This window comes from Patella vulgata, chromosome 6, assembly GCF_932274485.2.
Source record: "Patella vulgata chromosome 6, xgPatVulg1.2, whole genome shotgun sequence".
Taxonomy (NCBI): domain Eukaryota; kingdom Metazoa; phylum Mollusca; class Gastropoda; family Patellidae; genus Patella; species Patella vulgata.
Window position 1 is genome coordinate 2553791 of NC_065884.2, and position 21213 is coordinate 2575003.

Below are 21213 nucleotides of genomic sequence, written 5' to 3' on the forward strand. Positions count from 1 at the left end.
GTTTCGTCCCATCCGAACGACTAGACAGCTGTCCTTGTCAGGCCCTCCATCCTGCATCACTGACAAGGGGAAACCACGCCGGAAAATCTGAATGAACTTTCTCGGTCAATGCAGGGATCGAACACCCGACCGTAAACTAGTTAAACTATCGAGTACCCGATGCCATCGAGAGTTGATTATGGTCTTGTTTTGTTAATTAATGTCTAATTAATAGTTTATATAACATTTCAGGCCTAAAGAAAGCTCTGCAATAGGCAGATTTAGCTCTTGCATAATGTATGTTCAAAACTAGGGCCTACAGTAATAATTAATGAAAGAATAAATAGGGTTTAACGTCCTACTGCTTTGTCCCGATTGGGATGATGAAGGTGGGAATACGACATGCAGTAGGGTATGAGGGAAATTTTCCACGGACTAAGACTATGCCGCTATATAATGGCCTACCGGTATTCTTATATCAAATTCCAAATGCCAAGGGCGCTTTTACGTGTACGTCAATGACAAGGGGGAACTGCGCCGGAAAATCCAGATGAACTTTCTCGGCCAACTCCGGAAGTGAACCAGAGTCCCCAAGGTTAGTGACCGAATGTCTAAAGCGGCCCGTGCACGTTCAATTGTTTGACACATCAATTAATTGGTGAAACTGACTGTGCCCACACACGATCAATATTTTACCGTCAATTTTCATTCTGATCGAAAACTTCGAGATGAAAGCACCTCTGGCACTAGCACACATGCGGTCTATTTAATTGACGAGCCGTCAATAAATATCACAGAAACTTTGATCCGTCAATTAATTGATTCAATTAAATTGTTTCAATTAATTCGCCGTCAATGTCCTCGATACACTTTCAATTTCTTCGTCAATTTATTGATATCAATTAACTTGTATGGGCCGCTTCACACATTCAGCCACATTGATCCCCGAGACATAAATAATTGTAACGTAAGTTCAGTGGTAGATATTTGGTGGCGTAGGCCTAGTATGTGGATCTGAATTTGACAATCAATGGCATCAGCTACATCAACCCACCCAACAACTAGATCATAGAAACGGATTTAAAGCGGCCCATACACGGTCAATTTTTTCGTCAATTAACACGTTAAATAATTGACGAAAAAATTGAAAGGGTATCGAGGACATTGACGGCGAATTAATTGAAACAATTTAATTGAATCAATTAATTGATGGATCAAAGTTCCTGTGATATTTATTGACAGCTCGTGTGCTAGTGCCAGAGTTGCTTTCATCTCGAAGTTTTCGACCAGAATACAAAAATTGATGCTAAAACATTGATCATGGACAATTTCGCCAATTAACTGATATCGATTTATTGCCATCAATTAATTGATGAAAATATTGAACGTGTATTTTAAAGCGACCCATACACGTTCAATAAAACCATCAATATTATTGACCCAATATACTGACTCAATAATATTGACGGGAATTGTCCATACACGATTCAATATTTCCATCAATAATTTCATCATTTTTTGGTCATTTTTCAAAATGGATGCAGTGGCCACTGTTGCGCTACTCATGTCAGTTGACGAAGAAGAAACGGAAAAAAACGATTGAATGAAAATATTGACGCAATTATTGACAGATTCTCCAGAAACGATCAATATTGTCATTCTATAAATTGACCGTCCGTCAATATAATGATGAACCATCAATAAAAATCAAAATGGTTTTGATCCGTCAATATATTGACGCAATGATAGTTATTGACAATATTTTACATCAATATAGCCCACATACGTTGACCCTTTTCTATTTATGAACCCCGTTAAACAGTAAAATATAAAATAGAAATATTAAAGTATGATTTTAATTCTCGGTTAAGAAACATATTAAAATATATATTAACTTAATGTGGCTACGGTCTTACTTCATTGTACTCAATCGGTCTACTGGGCTCTTCAAATATTTGAACTTAAAGATACATTATGGGAGATTAGATAAAGAGTTGGCAGTTCTCACTATAATAGTTAAAACATAGATAATGTAAAGGGAATTTGCTGAAAATTTCAGTCAAATTGATCCACTCTGAACCGATATATTAGCGATTCAATTTTATGCCTAGTCTCGATCATCATTACTAATGTCGGTACGATAAAAAAAAATATAGTCTCGATTATCCATTTTAACGTTTAATTATTTATAAAAAAAAGGTATTCCAATCTGATAAATATCGGAGTCTGGATAAGTTAATTAATGTCTAATTAATAATTAAGATAACATTTCAGGCCTGAAAGACCTGCAATAGGCTGATTTAGCTCTTGCATAATGTATAAATATTTGTCGCTACTTTCTTCCTACATATTGTAGTTTTACTTGGTAAATGCACCTAAAATAGGCCTACTGAACTAGGCCTAATTATTTGTGGCTACTTTCTCAGTTCATTGTACTCAATATATGTAATAATCTAAAATAGGCCTACTGAACTCTTAAAATATTTTAACTTAATTATTCGAGGCTACTTTCTTACTTTATTGTAGTCAATAGTGTAGATATGTTGTGGCCTATAATCGTGGCTACTTTCTTACTTTATTGTAGTCAGTAGTGTAGATATTATGTGGCCTATAATCGTGGCCACTTTCTTACTTTATTGTAGTCAATAGTGTAGTTATTATGTGGCCTATAATCGTGGCCACTTTCTTACTTTATTGTAGTCAATAGTGTAGTTATTATGTGGCCTATATCAACCTGTATATAGATAAAGTGTGTTTAAACAGGGTTTATTATTATAATACCCTCTAAATTACACCAGAAACTCCTTTAAGATCAACAGACGACAGTTTAATTACCTAATTTGTTTGAATTGAGTAGACATACGTCTAGGCCTAGCATAAGTGCTTCTTGCGTGAACAGAAAGCTAAGAGGCGAGGGTGGGGCGGGGGTCTGTGACACGACATTAAAGCACACGGGTTGGTCTAGTTTAAAATAGGGTTCATCGGCTCATACAACTTGTTAAAGAGAGAGAGAGAGAGATAGAGATAGAGAGAGAGAGCGAGTAACGTCTACTTGACATAAACTAGGTCATTTCGGGAATAACATATGGTTCAATTTCATTTCAATAATTCGCTTGCGCATACGGGTATTTAGCAGTGGGGGGAAAGCGGGGGACCCCGAGGAAACCCACGAGGTTGGACAGGCGACCCTACTGCTTGTGACGTACAACCGAGGAATCGAAACCACACAAGATGACTCCATGGCAGACCATATGATACAACCCACCCTTAACTTTTTAGTGTCCCCAAAATAACTCTTTTAACAAAAATTCATTTTATTCTATGATTCCGAACTAAGTCATTTCATTTGGTACAAGTTGCTAATTAGTAAAGTACCCAGATTGTGAGCGTGCAGTTATATATATATATTTATAAATTGTAAAATCAACAGACCAACCTAAGTAAACATTATCAAGTTCTTTGTTCAGGTGTACAAATATCAACTTGAAGATAGTATGGCATGTTGATCTATAACATATTTTACAGGTAAAAACTCTCACACCTCTTTCAATATGGAACTGTAGAGCATCATACTCATTGATGACGTCATTGACAGTCGCACCTGAAGTAACGTGCCATATTGAACCATCTGTCAATGCTTCTTGCACCATCGACATGGGTGGAGTGGGGGTGGGGGTCACGCCGGAAATCCCGACGAACTTTCAAGTCCAAGGGTCTAAGTGAAGGGAACGTAATGAAACACTTGTTGTCAATGATTTAGTGTTTTTCTAAACCAACGATAATGGTCTTCATTTCTCCATATTATAGAATTTATAGACGGAATTTAAATTAGATTGCCGAATAATTATAAATATTCTTTTATAGAACATGTAACCATCAACTCCCTGTCGAGGTCGAGAGATGAATGAATGTAGATTTTGAACAAACAATCTGTCCTTTGTGTGAAGTAAATACAGTCGGCGATGAATATCACTACCTATTCAGTTGTACTTATTTTATTACAGAACGTGAAAAAAATATATCCAGATATTATTATACAGGAGCGAATATTTTTAAAACGTTTTAATTCAAGTAAACAATCAATAACTGTAACATTATGTATGTTTTTAAAGATAATACTTAACAAATTCATGTCCATTGACTAAGGAATTAAAAGCCTCCATCTTGTAAATATGTAAAACTATTAAACATGCATTATGCAAGAGCAAAATCTGCTTATTACAAGTCGTTCTTTAGGCCTGAAATGTTATCTAAATTATCAATTAGACATTAATTAACTTATCCAGACCATAATAAACTCTCCATGTCAAGGCTAGCCTTCGATGTTGGCTGGATTAGATTCCTATATGCCGCTTAACGGCCATTGATAATTAAATCAAAACAGTGGATAATCGAGACTATGCTGTTTATATTAATGGTTTTAGTAATGATGACCGAGACTAGGCGAAAATTTCACCCGCTTCGTTCTCGGCTCATAGTGGATCAATTTGACTGAAATTTTCAGCAAATTACCTTTATACTATCTAGTTTTTAACTATTATAGCGAGAACCGCCATCTCTTTATCTTATCTCCCATAATGTATCTTTAAATTAAAGGCACTTATATGGATATACTACTTCTGAATTTATTAACATGCTACGTTTCGATACACATACAGATATCGTTATCAAGCAAATAATGATATTTAACAAAAGTGTGGTGCAATATATGCTAGTTATCCAACCTCGGATATCTGCTAGTAATCGACTCTAGCATGTTCCACACGGTCTATAATTTGTCGGCGAGATCCCACAACGATATAAATATTAGTTATTGCTGTATGCGCATAGGACCGTATTCGTCGTACAACATTAGCGCCCAACCACATACTTGAACTCAACTCATTTATTAAACGCACTTCAGATTCAATTCAATCTTTTTCATCGACCTATTGTATTGTTGCAGGGATCAGGCCATAAGGTAAACAGGGTGACCAAATTAAATTTCTCAAAGAGTACATGACTGCTGTATGAAAAAAAGGGGGTGGGGAGGCACTCTTTAAGTCGCAAACCCACTATACCACGTGCATGTGAAATAAGTATTATAATAGTATAGGGTCATGGTAACCCTGTATATTTACATTATATAAGATACAAGTAGTTTACCCCCAATAAACCATTTCTTTCAACCCGAGTGAGTCACAATCTTGACAAACAACCTTTATATACTTTAGATATTTTTTTTTATTATTTTTTTTTTAGAATTCACAATGTAGTGTAATTTATATCCTAAGATTTTCATATATTTATTGCCAATATATTTCTAGCGCTGCGTGGGCAATATAAATATGTAGCAAGGTAGAGTGTCGTGTTGTACGGAAGGACGCAAATCAGAAATGAAATGGGATTTAAAGCGAGAATTTCAAATTTTCTAAGAAAGTCAAAACGTAATTACTTCTATGTCTTTTGCTCAATAGGTTGTCAACTCACAATTATACGATCATAGGTGTCATTCTCACACTTAAAACTCATTTACACAAGAAATAATAACACAATTACCCCCAATTACCTCCCTTGTTTTCTATTCTCCACCATGGAGTAGCTTTTTCAAACGTTTGAAAATGAAGAGGAAAATTATATTTTTGCCAATTTCTCAGCTGGCAATAGTGAATTATAGGATTAATAGGATTATTCTTTAACAAGGTAGGACTTTTTATGGATACCATCTATTTTCAGGCTTTATTTTAATAAATTTTAAAAATATAACTTAAAAATTTGCAATTTCCGCTTTAACGCGCTACAAATGGGCTAAAGTAGACGGGCACACGCCAGAAAGTTTCAGGACTAACATATGGTTCAATTTTATTTCAACAATTCGCTTGCGCGTAGGGGTCTTTAGCAGTGGGAGGAAACCGGAGGACCCGGAGAAAACCCACGAGCTTGGACATACGACCCTACTCCTCGTCACGCACAACCGGGAAATCGAAACCACGCCAGTTGACTCATTGACAGACCTTATGATACAGCGCGTACGTGCTAACCATTCGGCCATCCACCACCACCCACCCCCCCCCCCCTCTGTTGAGGAAAGAAGTGTATAATACATTTACATATTAATTAAATGGAATAAGTAAATGGAATACGAGGAATCGATGTTTCTATGGTAACCCAGACATAGATGTTAAATCGTATATATAGATTTTATTGAGGATAATTTGAACCATACGTTAATCCCGAAATGACCATTTGTCGACCTGACGTTAAACTCGGCGAATCTGGATTACGTTAATGTAGAAGCAGGCCAGTTAGTAGTACCAGGTTTGTTCGTTGGTGTAATGGGTGGCTATAAAGTTGTATTAGTCTAGTGGTGGATATCGATTAACAGATGATGAAATAGCTACGATGTCTCGGGACTGTTTTAAATCGATATAAACAAAGATATATTAGTTGTTTCAATACCTGACACACCTTGTCAATACATACTGATTATATCGATTATATCGATCTATCTTTAGTTATAATCGATAATTACTTTTAGATACAAGTATCTTCAACTTACTGACATCCAAGTTATAACTATCGCCTGAATGAAATAAAATGGGGTTTAACGTCTGTGACACTATTGGTTCTTTAATCAAGTTCAGATGACAAGACTAGTTTAGCATCTTATAATACTTTTATTCTTCTTCTAACATATTATGTACAAAACTTAAGACTTCGTAATTAGCTTGTGTTGAGGGAACCATGGCCCTAGCTTGGCTAGGCACGCCCTCGCCTAGCCTCCGCCTCTGCGTCCTGACTGGAAGTAATTGTAGATTCGTTTGTTATCTGGGTTTATAAACCCTTCCAGACAAAGGAATCTTATTAGACATCTGGCTAATGTATCATGTATCTTATCAGGTTTAACATTCAGTACAGTTTGCTTATCATCAAAGAAAGTTTAAATAAGACATGCTAACAAGGTAAGGTTACATAATCGTCACATAATCACATAGACCAAGAACTCCAGGGATGTCGATAGCGAACAGGTGTCAAGTTGGCAGGAAGCGTCTATAACATCAGATAATCTGTGATTATGTAACACGTCCCATCCGAACTAGGCGATATCTTGGTCCGACGTCTCAATATTCGGATAGTTTATTACACATGTTCCTTAAAATGCGGCAGACACGATGGTACATTGATGTCGGTGCTGCCTTACAGACACAGTGAGGTCGGTGCTGCCTTACAAACCAAATGAAATGAAATGGGGTTTAACGTCCTACTGTTCTGCTCCTATGCTGGGCTAATGAAGACGGGCATACGCCATACAGAGTTATCAGGGAAATTTTGCCCGGGCAGCGGCACTATCGCCTACTCTTATATCGAATTCCAACTGCCAAGGGATCTTTTACGTGCATTCCAATGTATACACGGGACCTCGCTTTTTCGTCTCATCCGAAGGACTAGACAGCTTTTCTTGTCAGGCCCTCCGTCCTGCATCACTGACAAGGGGGAACCACGCCGGAAAATCTGGATGAACTTTCTCGGCCAATGCAGGGATCGAACACCCGACCTCCAGGCTAGCGAGCCAGCGTCTTACCCACTAAGCCACGTGACCCCCCCCCCCTCCTTACAAACCAGGATGTAGCGGATTTTCCATCTTGATTACTTCTTGTAAGTTGTGATGGGGGTCATGGAGGTCATGACAAGGAGAAATAGATAGAGACCCGTTTACAAATTTTGCACGTACAAAATTCCGCTGGCAGTTGAAATTAAAAATATGCTCGTCTTCATTGGCCCGATTTGAATAGAAACGTAGGACATTAAATGTAATCTAATTTCAATTAATTCTTCTAGCAGAACCCCAAGTTACTATTTTGGGAGTTATATACTATGAAGTTTGGAGTTTATTGACCTTAATAAATGTATATAAGAAACCTTTCTCTTTCTATAAAGAAAGGTGTCTGTATTTTGGGGTTTATTGACATTAATATGATATAAAGAAACGTTTCTATATTCTGTCAGCCTGAGTTTGTTTTAGGCGTAGTTTCTGTAATTTACCAACATGGGTGTGTTTTTGTCGTAGTTTATGTAATATAGTTCAAGATTGGTATAACATGATGATGATGATGTAAATGTTGTGTTAATAACGTGTATAAACGTGTTGAACAGGTAAATAACAGGTACACAACAGGTAAATATAGGTATTTATAGTAAAATGTATATTATTACACTTCGTGCTATATATCAACTCGATATTATATAAGATAAACTTGCTGTGACGTATTACACTCAAATAACCTTATAAGCTGCCCTACTATATATGGGCTGATGAAGACGGATATATACGCCATATATATGCTATGAAGGAAATTTTTCCCGTACAGCGGTGCTACAACTGAAGTTGAAGATTTTTTTTAAAGATTCGACACAATTTTTTTTTTTTCGTTTAAATTTTTTAAATAGCTCAGCGATTGTCGAGCGACTTTACTCCCTTCATGAATTTGTAGGCTATGCACTTGACTTGTACTGATGTTGATCTTGGTAGATAACTGCCATCATGCTGTAATAGAACTAAGCTTAGCTACTCATACGTACGCGGCGCGAAAATCTGCCAAAACTCTAAAACTACATTGACGCAACGTATCACGTGACGATACGGATACGTGATACAGATGGGAAAACTTCTCTAATGTGTTTAAATCTCCCGGCTTTCATTCAAGGAATACAAATCACCTCGAAATAACTGGACAGTCACGTTTAAGAGGCCAAAATACTTCACATCAAAGTGATTGCGTAGGTCAATGAGTTCGCATTCCGTCAATAACGGCATCACGGCGACCCACCACTGTTCATAATAATAGACAACGTTTACGGCTAGTCAGGTGCAGATTTAGTTCAGCTCTGAAGGTAAGTTCTCGTTACACTCGCCCTGTACGTTCAGGAACCGGCCTATTGATTCCTTGTCGAAAAAAACTTCCGTTCCCAGTAAATCTTACTGGGCAACTCATGTTTAATGTAATAGAACATTTTAGCGAGAAAATAAGACCCTGTGCTTACCCCGCTCGAGTCATTATGTGTGACACAACATGCGGTTAAATATACGTCCCCTTCTGCTAAACAGCTTTGCAGACGCCATTGAAATTTAAACATAGGGTAACGCATCAATTGACCGTTTCCTGAACGTACAGGGCGAGTGTAATGATACCTACGTTCAGAGCTGAAGTAGTCTAGTCTAGATTAGACTAAAAATCGCCAAATGGGAGGATTTCTTGTTTTGGTGAAATGTTTCCAAGACCTAGCATAAATAAATAGGCGTTGAACTAAATTAATGGCGTCACACGTGCCAGACAATTACATATTCCACAATCCTTAAAATAACCATGTTTAAACTGCGACCATGTTTATCATTAATGAAAACATAATTTTAAAAGCCTCAAGATGGCCTATATTAAACAAGATTTTGATATGATTACCTCTATCTTTTATGGGAGGTAAAATACGGGTTCGTTAACAAAAAAGGTGGTACGATATCCGGTGTTGCCTGTGAAACATCTTCGACATTTTTCAAGTGGCAGGTTGAGTTCGATAAAGAACGCTGCTCTTTCCTTTATGGCGTATGTCTATTTGGTCGTGGGTTCGTTCCCGGTGTTGGTTGAGGAAGTTTATGGGGATTTCCCGGCATGGTATCCCCTTGTTAGTTCCCCAGGATTTTCCAGCGTGGGTACCCTTTGTCCGTGGTGCAGGACGGATGACCTGGCTTGGAAAAGTCTTTAGTCGTTCCGACGGAACAAAAACCGAGGTCCCGTGTACACATTGGCGTACACGTAAAAGATCATTTGACAATTGGAATTCGATATAAGATTAGACCGTAGTGCCGCTGTCCGGGCAAAATTCCCCTCATAGCACACTGTATGACGTATGTCCGGAAAGGCAGGGCTTTAAAACACTTCAATGAATCATATTGCGTTAACTGGCAACTCATATTTTTGTATAATTTTGTATAACGACAGGTGGCGCCCACTCACAACCGGATGTATTTAGCGAGAGTATAAGAGATATGTTTGATGTTTATTGTAGCGTGGTGTTATAAAAGGAATGTTTTTATAACCCGAGTCATCATCATTAAACTTTAACTCATCTTCTACATAACCTATATCTCGACGTGACTAATTACAATTCACACAATCTCGCTAATTTAATAACCAGTATTACATTGACAGAGAGAGAGAGAGAGAGAGAGAGAGAGGAGGGGGGGGGTTAACGACCACTCGACACAAACCAGTTCATTTCGGGACTAACGTATAATGGTTCAATATTTATTTCCATAATTCCCTTACGGGTAGGGGTCTTTAGCAGTGGGACGAAACCGGAGGACCCAGAGAAAAACCCACGGGGTTGGACATGCGACCCTACTCCTTGCCACGTACAACCAGGGAATCGAAACCACGGCAGTTGACCCAATGGCAGACCTTACGATACAACGCGCACGTGCTAACCATTTGGCCACCCCCACTCAATTGACATGAACCTTGGCATGCTCCTGTGTCAATTGCGCACAGGCTGATGGACTGGACTTCGATTTTTGTTATGATGACGCAATTCCATGACGGCTGCGATGACGTAATACACGATTCCTGCTCCATAGTACACTCGGACTTGATAAATTCATATTTCACGTCTTTTTTGCGTCCATAAGAAACCTCCGTCTTCATTACCCCGGTCGGTACAGAAATTACGTTAAACACCATTTCGCTTTATTCCAATACAAAAAGGGTAAAGGCAATTAACCGCTATATATTATAAATATATATAAATGATGGCTTAATATTAATATTCATTTAAAGATACATTATGGGAAATTTTGATAATGAGCTGACAGTTCGCACTATAATAGTTAAAAACTAGAAAATTTCAGTCTAAGCCGACTTGTAGCCTCGATTGTCATTTTGTCGTTGTGACGAAAATAAAAAAAAAGTCTCGATTATCCATTTTTGCGTTCAATCATCAATGGCAGTTGAAGGGTAGATCGAATTCAAATCTAATGAAAATCGAGAGCCGATTATGGTCTTATTTTAATAAATATATAATTAATAATTTATATAACATTTCAGGCGTAAAGAAAGACCTGCTATAGGCAGATTTAGCTCTTGCATAATGTATGTTTAAATACCCTGTAACATGTACCTTTATGTAATATTAAACGACTTTATAAATATAGACAACACAAGTTCATACAGGCAATTAACTTATAATTGACGAGCAACGGGATATTTTAACATTCAACTAAACATTATAAACTAAACAAATATTGAAGAATAAACATTCTCTGTTCTCAGGCAGATAATATACAGGTTATACAGGTAATTTAACACCTGTCATCCATATTATAATGATATCGGGGATCACGTGGCTAAGTGGGTAAGGCGCTGGCTCGCTAGCCTGGAGGTCGGGTGTTCGATCCCTGCATTGGCCGAGAAAGTTCATCCAGATTTTCCGGCGTGGTTTCCCCTTGTCAGTGATGCAGAACGGAGGGCCTGACAAGGACAGCTGTCTAGTCGTTCGGATGGGACGAAAAACCGAGGGCCCGTGTACACATTGGCGTGCACGTAAAAGATCCCTTGGCAGTTGGAATTCGATATAAGAGTAGGCCGTAGCGCCGTTGCCCGGGCAAAATTTCCCTCATAGTATACTGTATGGCGTATGCCCGTCTTCAATTAGCCCAGGTTAGGTGCAGAACCACGCCGGAAAATCGGGATGAACTTTCTCGGCCAATGCAGGGATCGAACATACGACCTCCAGACTAGCGAGCCAGCTTCTTACCCACTTAGCCCCGTGATCCCCGTCTAGTTTATGCGCCGATTGGGCTAATGGAGATGGGAATACAGTGTGATGTGAGGGAAATTTTGCCCGGAAAGCAGCGGACACAAGAAATGAATAGTGTTAAAGATTAAGGATTACGGGCATACGCCATACAGTGCTAGGGTGTGCTACACGGAGCAGAACATAAGGACGTAAAACTCTATAAAATTTCACCCGGTTTGTTCAGAAACATAGGACAAAACCCTAATTCATTTCGTTAGTTTTAAAACACGTAATTTTATTATTGTATTGTATTTAAAAAAAAAAAAAAAAAATATTTATTCAAAGAAAATAGTTAAACGTAACAGTGGCTTAAACTTAATCTCCGTTCAGAGATTTAGTGGCACGGAGTCGTAATCAAATGGAACGAGAAATATTAACGGACCATTTAACACCCTCAACATAAAAGGTCACGAGGTCAAGGTCGTCTTTTATCCTCTCTAGCTAGACTTTAAATCTCAATGACGTCGATATGTGTGTCTACGTCATTGTTAAATCCCTTCACTTTTATACCCAGTCACATTTTAACTACAATAATCTTTATAACAGGTTCTCCGCCTTATTTCTAATATTTTAAACATACATTATGCAAGAGCTAAATCTGTCTATTTCAGGTCTTTCTTTAGGCCTGAAATGTTTTCTGAATTATTAATTAGACATTATTAACTTATCCAGACCATAATCAACTCTAGATAGCATCGCTAGCCTGCGAGCCGATTTACTGCATAACTTTCCTTCACGATTTAACGATTAAATGGATACTCGAGACTATGCTGTTTATCGTACTGACTTTGAAATGATGATCAAGGCTAGGCGGAAATTCAATCGCTTTGTTCTCGGTTCATAGTGGATTAATTTGAATGAAATTTTCAGCAAATTGTCTTTATATTATCTAGTTTTTAACTATTATAGTGAGAATTGCCATCTCGTTATCGAATCTCCCATAATGTATATTTAATATATACTAAAGGACAAACAAAACGAACATTGTTCATACATTCTTTATACCCTATACGGGAGTCGCGGTGACTCAGTAAGTAAGACGTCGGAACTCTAACCTAACCGGGATCCCGTGTACATATTGGCGTGTGCGTAAAAGAACCCTTGACAGCTGGAATACGAAAAAAAAGATGGCCCCTCTGCCGCTGAACGGGTAACATTATCCCCCACTCCCTACTTTCAATTGTTATACGTTCTTCATAGTATGGTCATGTTCTTGAAAGTTGATTAAAGGAGCTAACTCTCTATTCTAGAAATGAACACAAATGGGTCGCGACGCATATATTACGCATGTAATATGAATGTATATAAACTGATTTACATTCAATCGTTTCAGTGTTTACTGTAATTTCCCGGTTTTTCGTACTATCCGAACGACTATACGTCGTCCCTTGCCAGGCCCTCTGTCCGGCATCACTGACGATGTTGAACAACACTGGAAAATCCATATGAACTTTCTCGACCAATGCAGGGGTGGACCACGGGACCTCAAAATTAGTGAACCAACCTCCTACTCACCGATCACAAGAAAGATTCTCACCGATCACAAGATGCTACAAAGTGAACAAGAGTCATAACTCTATTAGGAATCTCTGAAATTCAGTAGGACTCTTCAACCTCTCTAATGTAAGCAACCTATATAAATCTATGTTCAGAATCGGTTGGGGATAACGGACGGACGGACACGTGGGTGACTAGGGTAGACAGTACTACGGGTGTACAAAAATACTGGATGACATCGGACGAAATTCAGTTGTTTAACTTGAAAAAATTATCAGTATTGGTTTTTATCTTTGAGTTTTATTCGAAGTTGATTGCCTTTGATAAAATAACATTTAATCCCAAACCTTGACCGCTGTAATTGTTAACACTTAGTGGTAGGGTGGCCCATGTGCTCTACAGAAATAAAGTCCACCGCTGATAGTTCGAGACTACCACTGAAGCGTACACATTCGCCGTGCCGAGACCAACTTTCTGACAATATGATACTATAAATAGCCATGGCACGTGCAATTCTCTACAAATCTATCAACTATTACAGCCGTAAAAAATTTATTGTTGACGATTTTGAATAGCAGTGAAATTAAGCTTCTTGGTTATTACAGCAGATTTAGAAATTACGTTCGTTTCATTTTTTAAATCGCTTTATCATTAACTGTACCGTTAAGAGCGGCATCTTTTGGTTTAGTACAAATAATATCTCTGAATCACTCGGATTAGACAGGAACATGATACTTGCAGTAGTTTCATTTTACTTTTACAAGGTTCTTAAAACGATTGTTGAGCTACCTAACGTGCTTATTTCTAAATTCAATTTCTTGTTCTAGCTTTCTGTTATGTTTCGTAAAAAAGTAGTCTTGATTATCCCGACCTGTCAATCAGACGTAGAATGGTCGATAGACTGGTTAAGCGAGACTAATTTCAAAACAAGGGCACGTAACCTATCTTTTACTCAAAAGTGTCTGGATGTAATGGACGACACTTGGAACCAGTTTTCAGTCTATTATTTATAGATGATTAATGGTCATAGCTTATTAAGTACAACATGATCGTTTATTTAGTGACTATAATTGTGTGAAACTGATTTGAGGCTTGGCATATATATAAATATTGTGGCGTAATTGTCGAGATATAAGGAGATATATGGAGATATTTATTTATGGTGGGTCACCCTACTATTAGTGGAAATCCTGTAGACTGTCGGCAACAACAAGGTACTATTATTATTGAGTCTATGATGAAAGGTGTTAGTCACGTATTGTCAGTGAATTATACAGTTAACACATGTAACTACCACTGGCCCTTTCAACACATCTCTGGGTACCGTGTACAAGCTGGCGTGTACATACATGTAAATTCGCTCAGGGCACACTATTGACGTAATATCATTGAAACGATTTGACGATGCGTCTAAATGTTAAGGCCAACTGCAGGTTTCTTCTAGGTCATGAGACGTAAACAGTACTAGCGCTAATGTAGAGAATATCTCCTTATATGTACCCCCCTTATGGTACCTCTTTGACAGGTTATCCCTGTCGCACGATCACCTGACACCAACACACGCCACACTAACCCTAATCCTAACTCTAGTCCTAACCGTAACCCATAATTCCCGGCAACAATCACGTGCACTCACTCTGTTTATATCTCGTGACCTTGACGAAATCTGCAGGTGGCCATAATATTTCGACCTGACCGTGGAAGCCACAGTGGCATAGTGAGTTGGACGTTCGGTGTTCAATCCAAGCGTTAAGCGAGAAAGTTCCTCGCGAATTTGCGACGTCGTTTCTCCATGTACCAGCTATATCCGGGATTTAGGAATAAATTAGTTATAAAGTTCGTCGTTTAAACACCGCACTAACGCCATAAGAGATGGGTGGGTGAATTATGGCCCACTCGACACAAACAAGATCATGTTTATGATACTTGCTTGCGCTTAGCGGTCTTTAACAGTGTGGAGGGACATGTGAACCTACTCCTTGTCACGGATCTAAATCAGGCGATCCTACTTCTTGTCACATACATACTTGGGATCGAAACCACACCACCTGACTCAATGACAGACCTAGTGAGCTAAAGCGCGTTACACGCCCTCGATAAGAGAGGGGTGGGGTTTAACGTCCACTCGACACAAACTAGGTCATTTCGGGACTAACATATGGTTTAATTTTATTTTAATAATTCGCTTGCGCGTAGGGTCTTTAGCAGTGGGAGGAAACCGGAGGACCCGGAGAAAACCCACAAGGTTGGACATGCGACCCTACTCCTTGTACAACCGGGGATTCGAAACCACGCCAGTTGACTCAATGACAGACTTTATGATACGCCACTCGATAACCTTATATTTAAAAGCATATAAGCGTCAGAAAATTGCCTTGTTTTGGCCTTGAATATCACCTTAACCGGTGTACAATTTAAACAGGTAATTATATAAAATCACTCAGGTGTAAGATTATTTATATTTTATTCTACAGGTAGGTCGAACAGGTAGGTAGAGCGAGACAGGTAAATCGTCGTTTTCTATGTAAACGTTTTCGCCAGCAAAAACGTTTGTCTAATGCAATTGTAATGGTGTCGTTTTCATGTAACCGGCGAAGGCGCGCACTTGGAAAATGGTTTAGAGAGAGAGAGAGAGAGAAATGGGGTTTAACCTCCACTCGACACAAACCAGGTCATTTCGGGACTAACATATGGTTTAATTTTATTTACATAATTCGCTTGCGCGTAGGGGTCTTTAGCAGTGGGAGGAAACCGGAGGACCCGGAGAAAACCCACGAGGTTGGACGGAAAATGGTCCAATATGTTGGCTCGTTAACCTGCAGGCCAAATGTTCGATTCTTGCGTTGTCCGAGATAGTTAATCGTGATTTTGCGGCGGTGTCACCCCTTGTTAGTGATGTCTGGCCAGAGACATAGTCATTGGGATGGGGCGAAAAACCGAGGTCCAGTGTAGGTTACACATTGGCGGGCGCCGGGCACGTAAAAGTAACCCTAATAGTTGGAATTAGAAATAAGAGTAGGCCGTAGACAAGAGTATTTCGTAGCGCTGATGTTCTGGTAAAATATCCTATCACAATGTATGGCGTATGCCCGTCTTCATTATCCCAGTCGGTGCAGAACAGTAGGACGTTAAACCCCATTTCTTTTATAACCCTAATAATAATGGAAACTATATTGTAACTGTTCACATGTCTTATTGAAATCTATTGGGATAATGAAGACATACGCCATGCAGTGTGTTATGGGGGAAATTTTCCCCTGACAGCGGCGTTACGTCCTACTCTTATATCGAATTCCAACTGCCAGGGGATCTTTTACGTGCACGCCAATGTGTACATTATTTCGACAGAAAATAATAAAACATTATTAATTGCTTGTTTTGAAGTCATTATTTTACGGAGGAGTTTTTTCCATTTGTCACGGGGTTTTCAGTACCAGTATACAAGGAGAGGAGGGCGGGGTGGAGGGAGGGGGGGGGGGTCGCCATTCTTGCCAAGGGACAACCTAGATGTATGTCAGTGGAGGAGTGGAATGGGGGTGATTAAACGTCCACTCGACACGAACCAGGAGATAATGACTCTTCAAATATTTGAATATATTAAAACTACTGAGCCACTTGACATTATTATTAGCTCATATTAAATCCGGTTTGATACCTGACGGTAAATATTGCCTGGATTAATCATTTCATTCAGGTTATTCGAGTATAACGGTCTAGGTCAAATGATATAATATCACATTAAACCATGCAATATTATTTTATACCACTATTACATATCTCTCAACAGAATATACGGTGTCAGAAATAAATGCGTCACAACAGACCGTATACCATATATTACCCGTTACATATTTATATACCACTATACTGCAATGTTCGTCATTACAAATATATCGCAATATACCGTGTTTGTCATTACAAATATATCGCAATATACCGTGTTATTACAAATATATCGCAAAATATATCGTGTTGTCATTACAAATATATCGCAATATACCGATCGTTGATAATTATAGTTTGCCAGGTTACTCTAAAGGGGGGGGGGGGGCTGGACCGAATGGTTAGCACGTGCGCGCTGTATCATAAGGTCTGTCATTGAGTCAACTGGCGTGGTTTCGATTCCCCGGTTGTACGTGACAAGGAATAGAGTCGCCTGTCCAACCTCATTTTATTGAAATAAAATAGATCCATATGTTAGTCCCGAAATGACCTGGTTTGTATCGAGTGGACGTTAAACCCCATTTTTCTCTCTACTCTAAAGGTGAATTATAACAATGTAAATTCCAGGATCTTCTAGCACGCGTTTTGATAGACTAATACGATCAAATTATTAACCACTGACCACGACACAGATAATGTCTTTCTCAGGGTTAAAATATGGACCTCGTGAGATTAATATTTCTCGCAACTCGTGAAGACAGATCAGTCGAGTTATTTGTGTGTGTGTGTGTGTGTGTGTGTGTGTGTGTGTGCTTTCCCCAGTCCACGATGATATGGGTCATTTTGAGACCAGCTTCGAGCTATTTTTATGTTCTATGATTGTATACATTGTACACATTGTTCACACCAAAAGACTTCACATGATCACCATGACAACCTTTTATCTGAAGGTGGCTAGTTGTTCGAATGGGGCAATAAATCAAAGAACCCTTAAGAGTTAGAATTTGACAAAGAGTACGTTGAAACGCCACTGACCGGGTAAAATTCTCCTACATCGCACAGAAATAAAATATTCCATATGTTGGTCTAAAAAGCTCTAATTGTGTTGGCTTGCCTTAAACCGGGGCCACGGTGGCTAATTGTCTTAAACCCTATTCCCTTCATGTGTTAGCTATACCCCTGACAAGCAGGAAATAGGGTTTAACATCCTACTGTTTTGCTCCGAACTGGGCTAATGAAGACGGACATAAGCCATAGTTTGCTATGGGGGAAATTTTGCCCGGACAGCGGCAATACGGCCTACTCTTATATCGAATTCCAACTGCCAAGGATTCTTTTATGAAATGAACTGAAATGAAATGGGGTTTAACGTCTTGCTGTTCTGTTCCGACCGGGCTAATGCAGACGGACTTCTTTTATGTCTTTGTGCATGCCATTGTGTACACGGGACCTCGGTATTTTCGTCCCATCCGAACGACTATACGTTGTCTTTAAGACGGGCGTAGGTATGGGAAACATGGTCATTTATCACAAGAGTTTTCTTAAAGTTGACACATAATAAAAAAAATATATATATAATTAAAAATTACTTACTGAAGGCCGTTCACAAAAAATTTCTCCGTTATATAATCCCGACAATTTGAATTCTCGAAGGCCAGATAAAATTTATAGTCCTTATTCAACATATCGAAACACTTTCCCGCCTGATATCTTGGACATTTTAACGTTCCACACCCACCATAAATATCCACACCAATATATTTAGCTAGTTCGTTAGCGTACTGGCGTCGGCCATTTCTAGCACCACAATTTGAAACAAACCACGCCACTTGCTTCGTTTTCCCGCCAGCATAGTTCTTCGTCTGCGGTTTGGTTTGCACCGATTCGTTAAAGGGAGAGAATTTTTCGTAAGGTGCCACAATGGTGGAATCATGTCGATATGTCGCTGTCCAATTAAATATATCTTGATAGGCACTTAAACCAGGAGTATGGTACGGTGATTCTAACATGAACAGAATCCATATCTGATTCAATGGACGTTTGAAAACGGGTCGGGACGGAGAATGGCTGAACAAAATGGCATCGGCATCGAGACCTTTCTGACGATCCGGGCTCAGAAAACATCTATTAACGGGACATTTCTGGTCTATAAAAGTTTGTTGACCCGGTTTGACATCCCAACCACTGAATCCGTTGTACACGACTATTGTTTTCATGGGTTCATCTTCGCCCCTTTCTTTCACATTCACGGGTATAAACTCCAACTGGTTCAATATACGGTCCTGAATACGGTCGGGGTCTGGGTAAATAAGGCCTTTGTTCCTAGGAGCTTTATAAAAGATTGAGCCTTCATTAATGACGGTGATATTTGCAGGGCGTGCCATCGCTCCCGGCACGTGATGGTGTACTTTAGGGCCCGTGAAATCTAACTTACGTTTCCCCTCATGACGTTGATAATTGACGCCCCAGGGGTAGACGTCTACCCCTTGCGTCACCCATTCATCACGTTTGTAGAAATTGAGAACAAGGATACAACCAACACTGAACGCTAAAAACACCTGAACTAATTTCTTCAGGTAAATTCTCATTCTTATAAAATATACCTGATGTTTTTTATATACAAATATATAACTATATATGTATGTATATATAGAGATGTTAAAGTCGGGTGTAGTTTACCTGGTCATCTACAGGTAAGTTGATATCCCTCTATAACCATATCACACCTGAAAGGTATACCACACAATTTTATACTGACAGGTATATCAACACAATTATAAAACACATCAAACTCTAATATATCCATACACAATGACCTTCTTTAATCCAGATATTTCACATATCGCCGCAATAATTTAAATATGAATCCTAGTGATCCACTACAAATCCAAGTTCTTGTCATTCAAATGTTATTATAATGTATCGACATGTCCCTGGCCCAATCTCACAAACACGGCACTTCAGAAACTTGGCGACGACGACTACGGCTTATAAATTACAAGACCTGAATTCATAACTGGTGAACAAGGACTAAAAGTTTACCTGTGCTACAGTCACGTGAGCACAAGTTAATCATGTATTCCTCATGGAGCGTGCTATAACAATTCAAAAGGTGGTCAGTTGTTGTAAGATTTAGGTGAGTGGATTCAGTCATGTCGAACACAGCAGATAAAACATCTATTGTACTTGCTCTCCATTACACCTGAAATATGAAAGAATGTGATTTAGCAGTACATTTATAAAAATAGGCTCATATTCAACACATTAAGACCACAAAAATGAATTATTTTTTAGTACTTAGGACTTTAGATAAATAAATAAATATCAGAGAGAGATAGAGAGACAGAGACAGAGACAGACAGACAGAGAGAGAGAGTGAGAGAGAGACAGAGACAGAGACAGACAGACAGAGAGACAGACAGAGAGAGAGAGTGAGAGAGAGACAGACAGACAGACAGAGAGAGAGAGAGACAGACACAGAGAGAGAGACAGACAGAGGCAGAGAGAGAGAGACAGACAGACAGACAGAGAGAGAGAGACAGACAGACAGAGAGACAGACAGACAGAGAGAGAGACAGAGGGAGAGAGAGAGAGACAGAGAGAGAGAGAGACAGAGAGAGAGAGAGAGATTTATAACCTTCTGTCATACAAATAATCTACGTTATATATAGTAGGACGTTAAGCCACATTTGATTTCATTTGTGATGAATAATGATAGTATACTCCCATTTCATCAAGTTCTAGTAGAAAGGATGGGGGGGGGGGTGCTCATAAGAGATGAGGGAGAGGGAAGGAGAGAGAGAGATGGGTTTAACGTCCACTCGACATAAACTAGATTATGTCGGGACTAACATATGGTTAAATTTTATTTCAATAATTCGCTTGCGCGTAAGGGTCTATAGCTGTGGGAGGATACCGGAGGACCCGGAGAAAACCCACGAAGTTGCACAGGCGACTCTACTTCTTGTCACGTAAAACCGGGGATTCTAAACCACGCCAGTTGATTCAATGCCAGACCTAATGATACAGCGCACACGCGCTAACCATTTGGCCATGCAACCCCCCCCCCCCAGATTTAGCTGCTTTAAGTACACAGACAACCAGGGGGGTTGGATGGCTGAATGGTTAGCGTGCGCGCGCTGTATCATAAAGTCTGTCATTGAGTCGACTGGCATGGTTTCTAATCACCGGTTGTACGTGGCAAGGAGTAGGGTCGCCTGTCCAACCTCGTGGGTTTTCTCCGGGTTC

The 21213-nt window shown here is 39.2% G+C and overlaps 1 protein-coding gene across 1 annotated transcript in view; it reads right to left on the minus strand.

The window, feature by feature from the left end:
• Positions 1-21213, minus strand: part of LOC126823520 (glycoprotein 3-alpha-L-fucosyltransferase A) — a 121159-nt gene that overhangs the window by 4971 nt on the left and 94975 nt on the right. Inside the window, exon 4 of the mRNA XM_050552420.2 lies at positions 18559-20167. Coding sequence (XP_050408377.1) covers positions 18559-19553 — 995 coding nt within the window. The 5' untranslated portion in view covers positions 19554-20167. The remainder of the gene's footprint in view (positions 1-18558; positions 20168-21213) is intronic.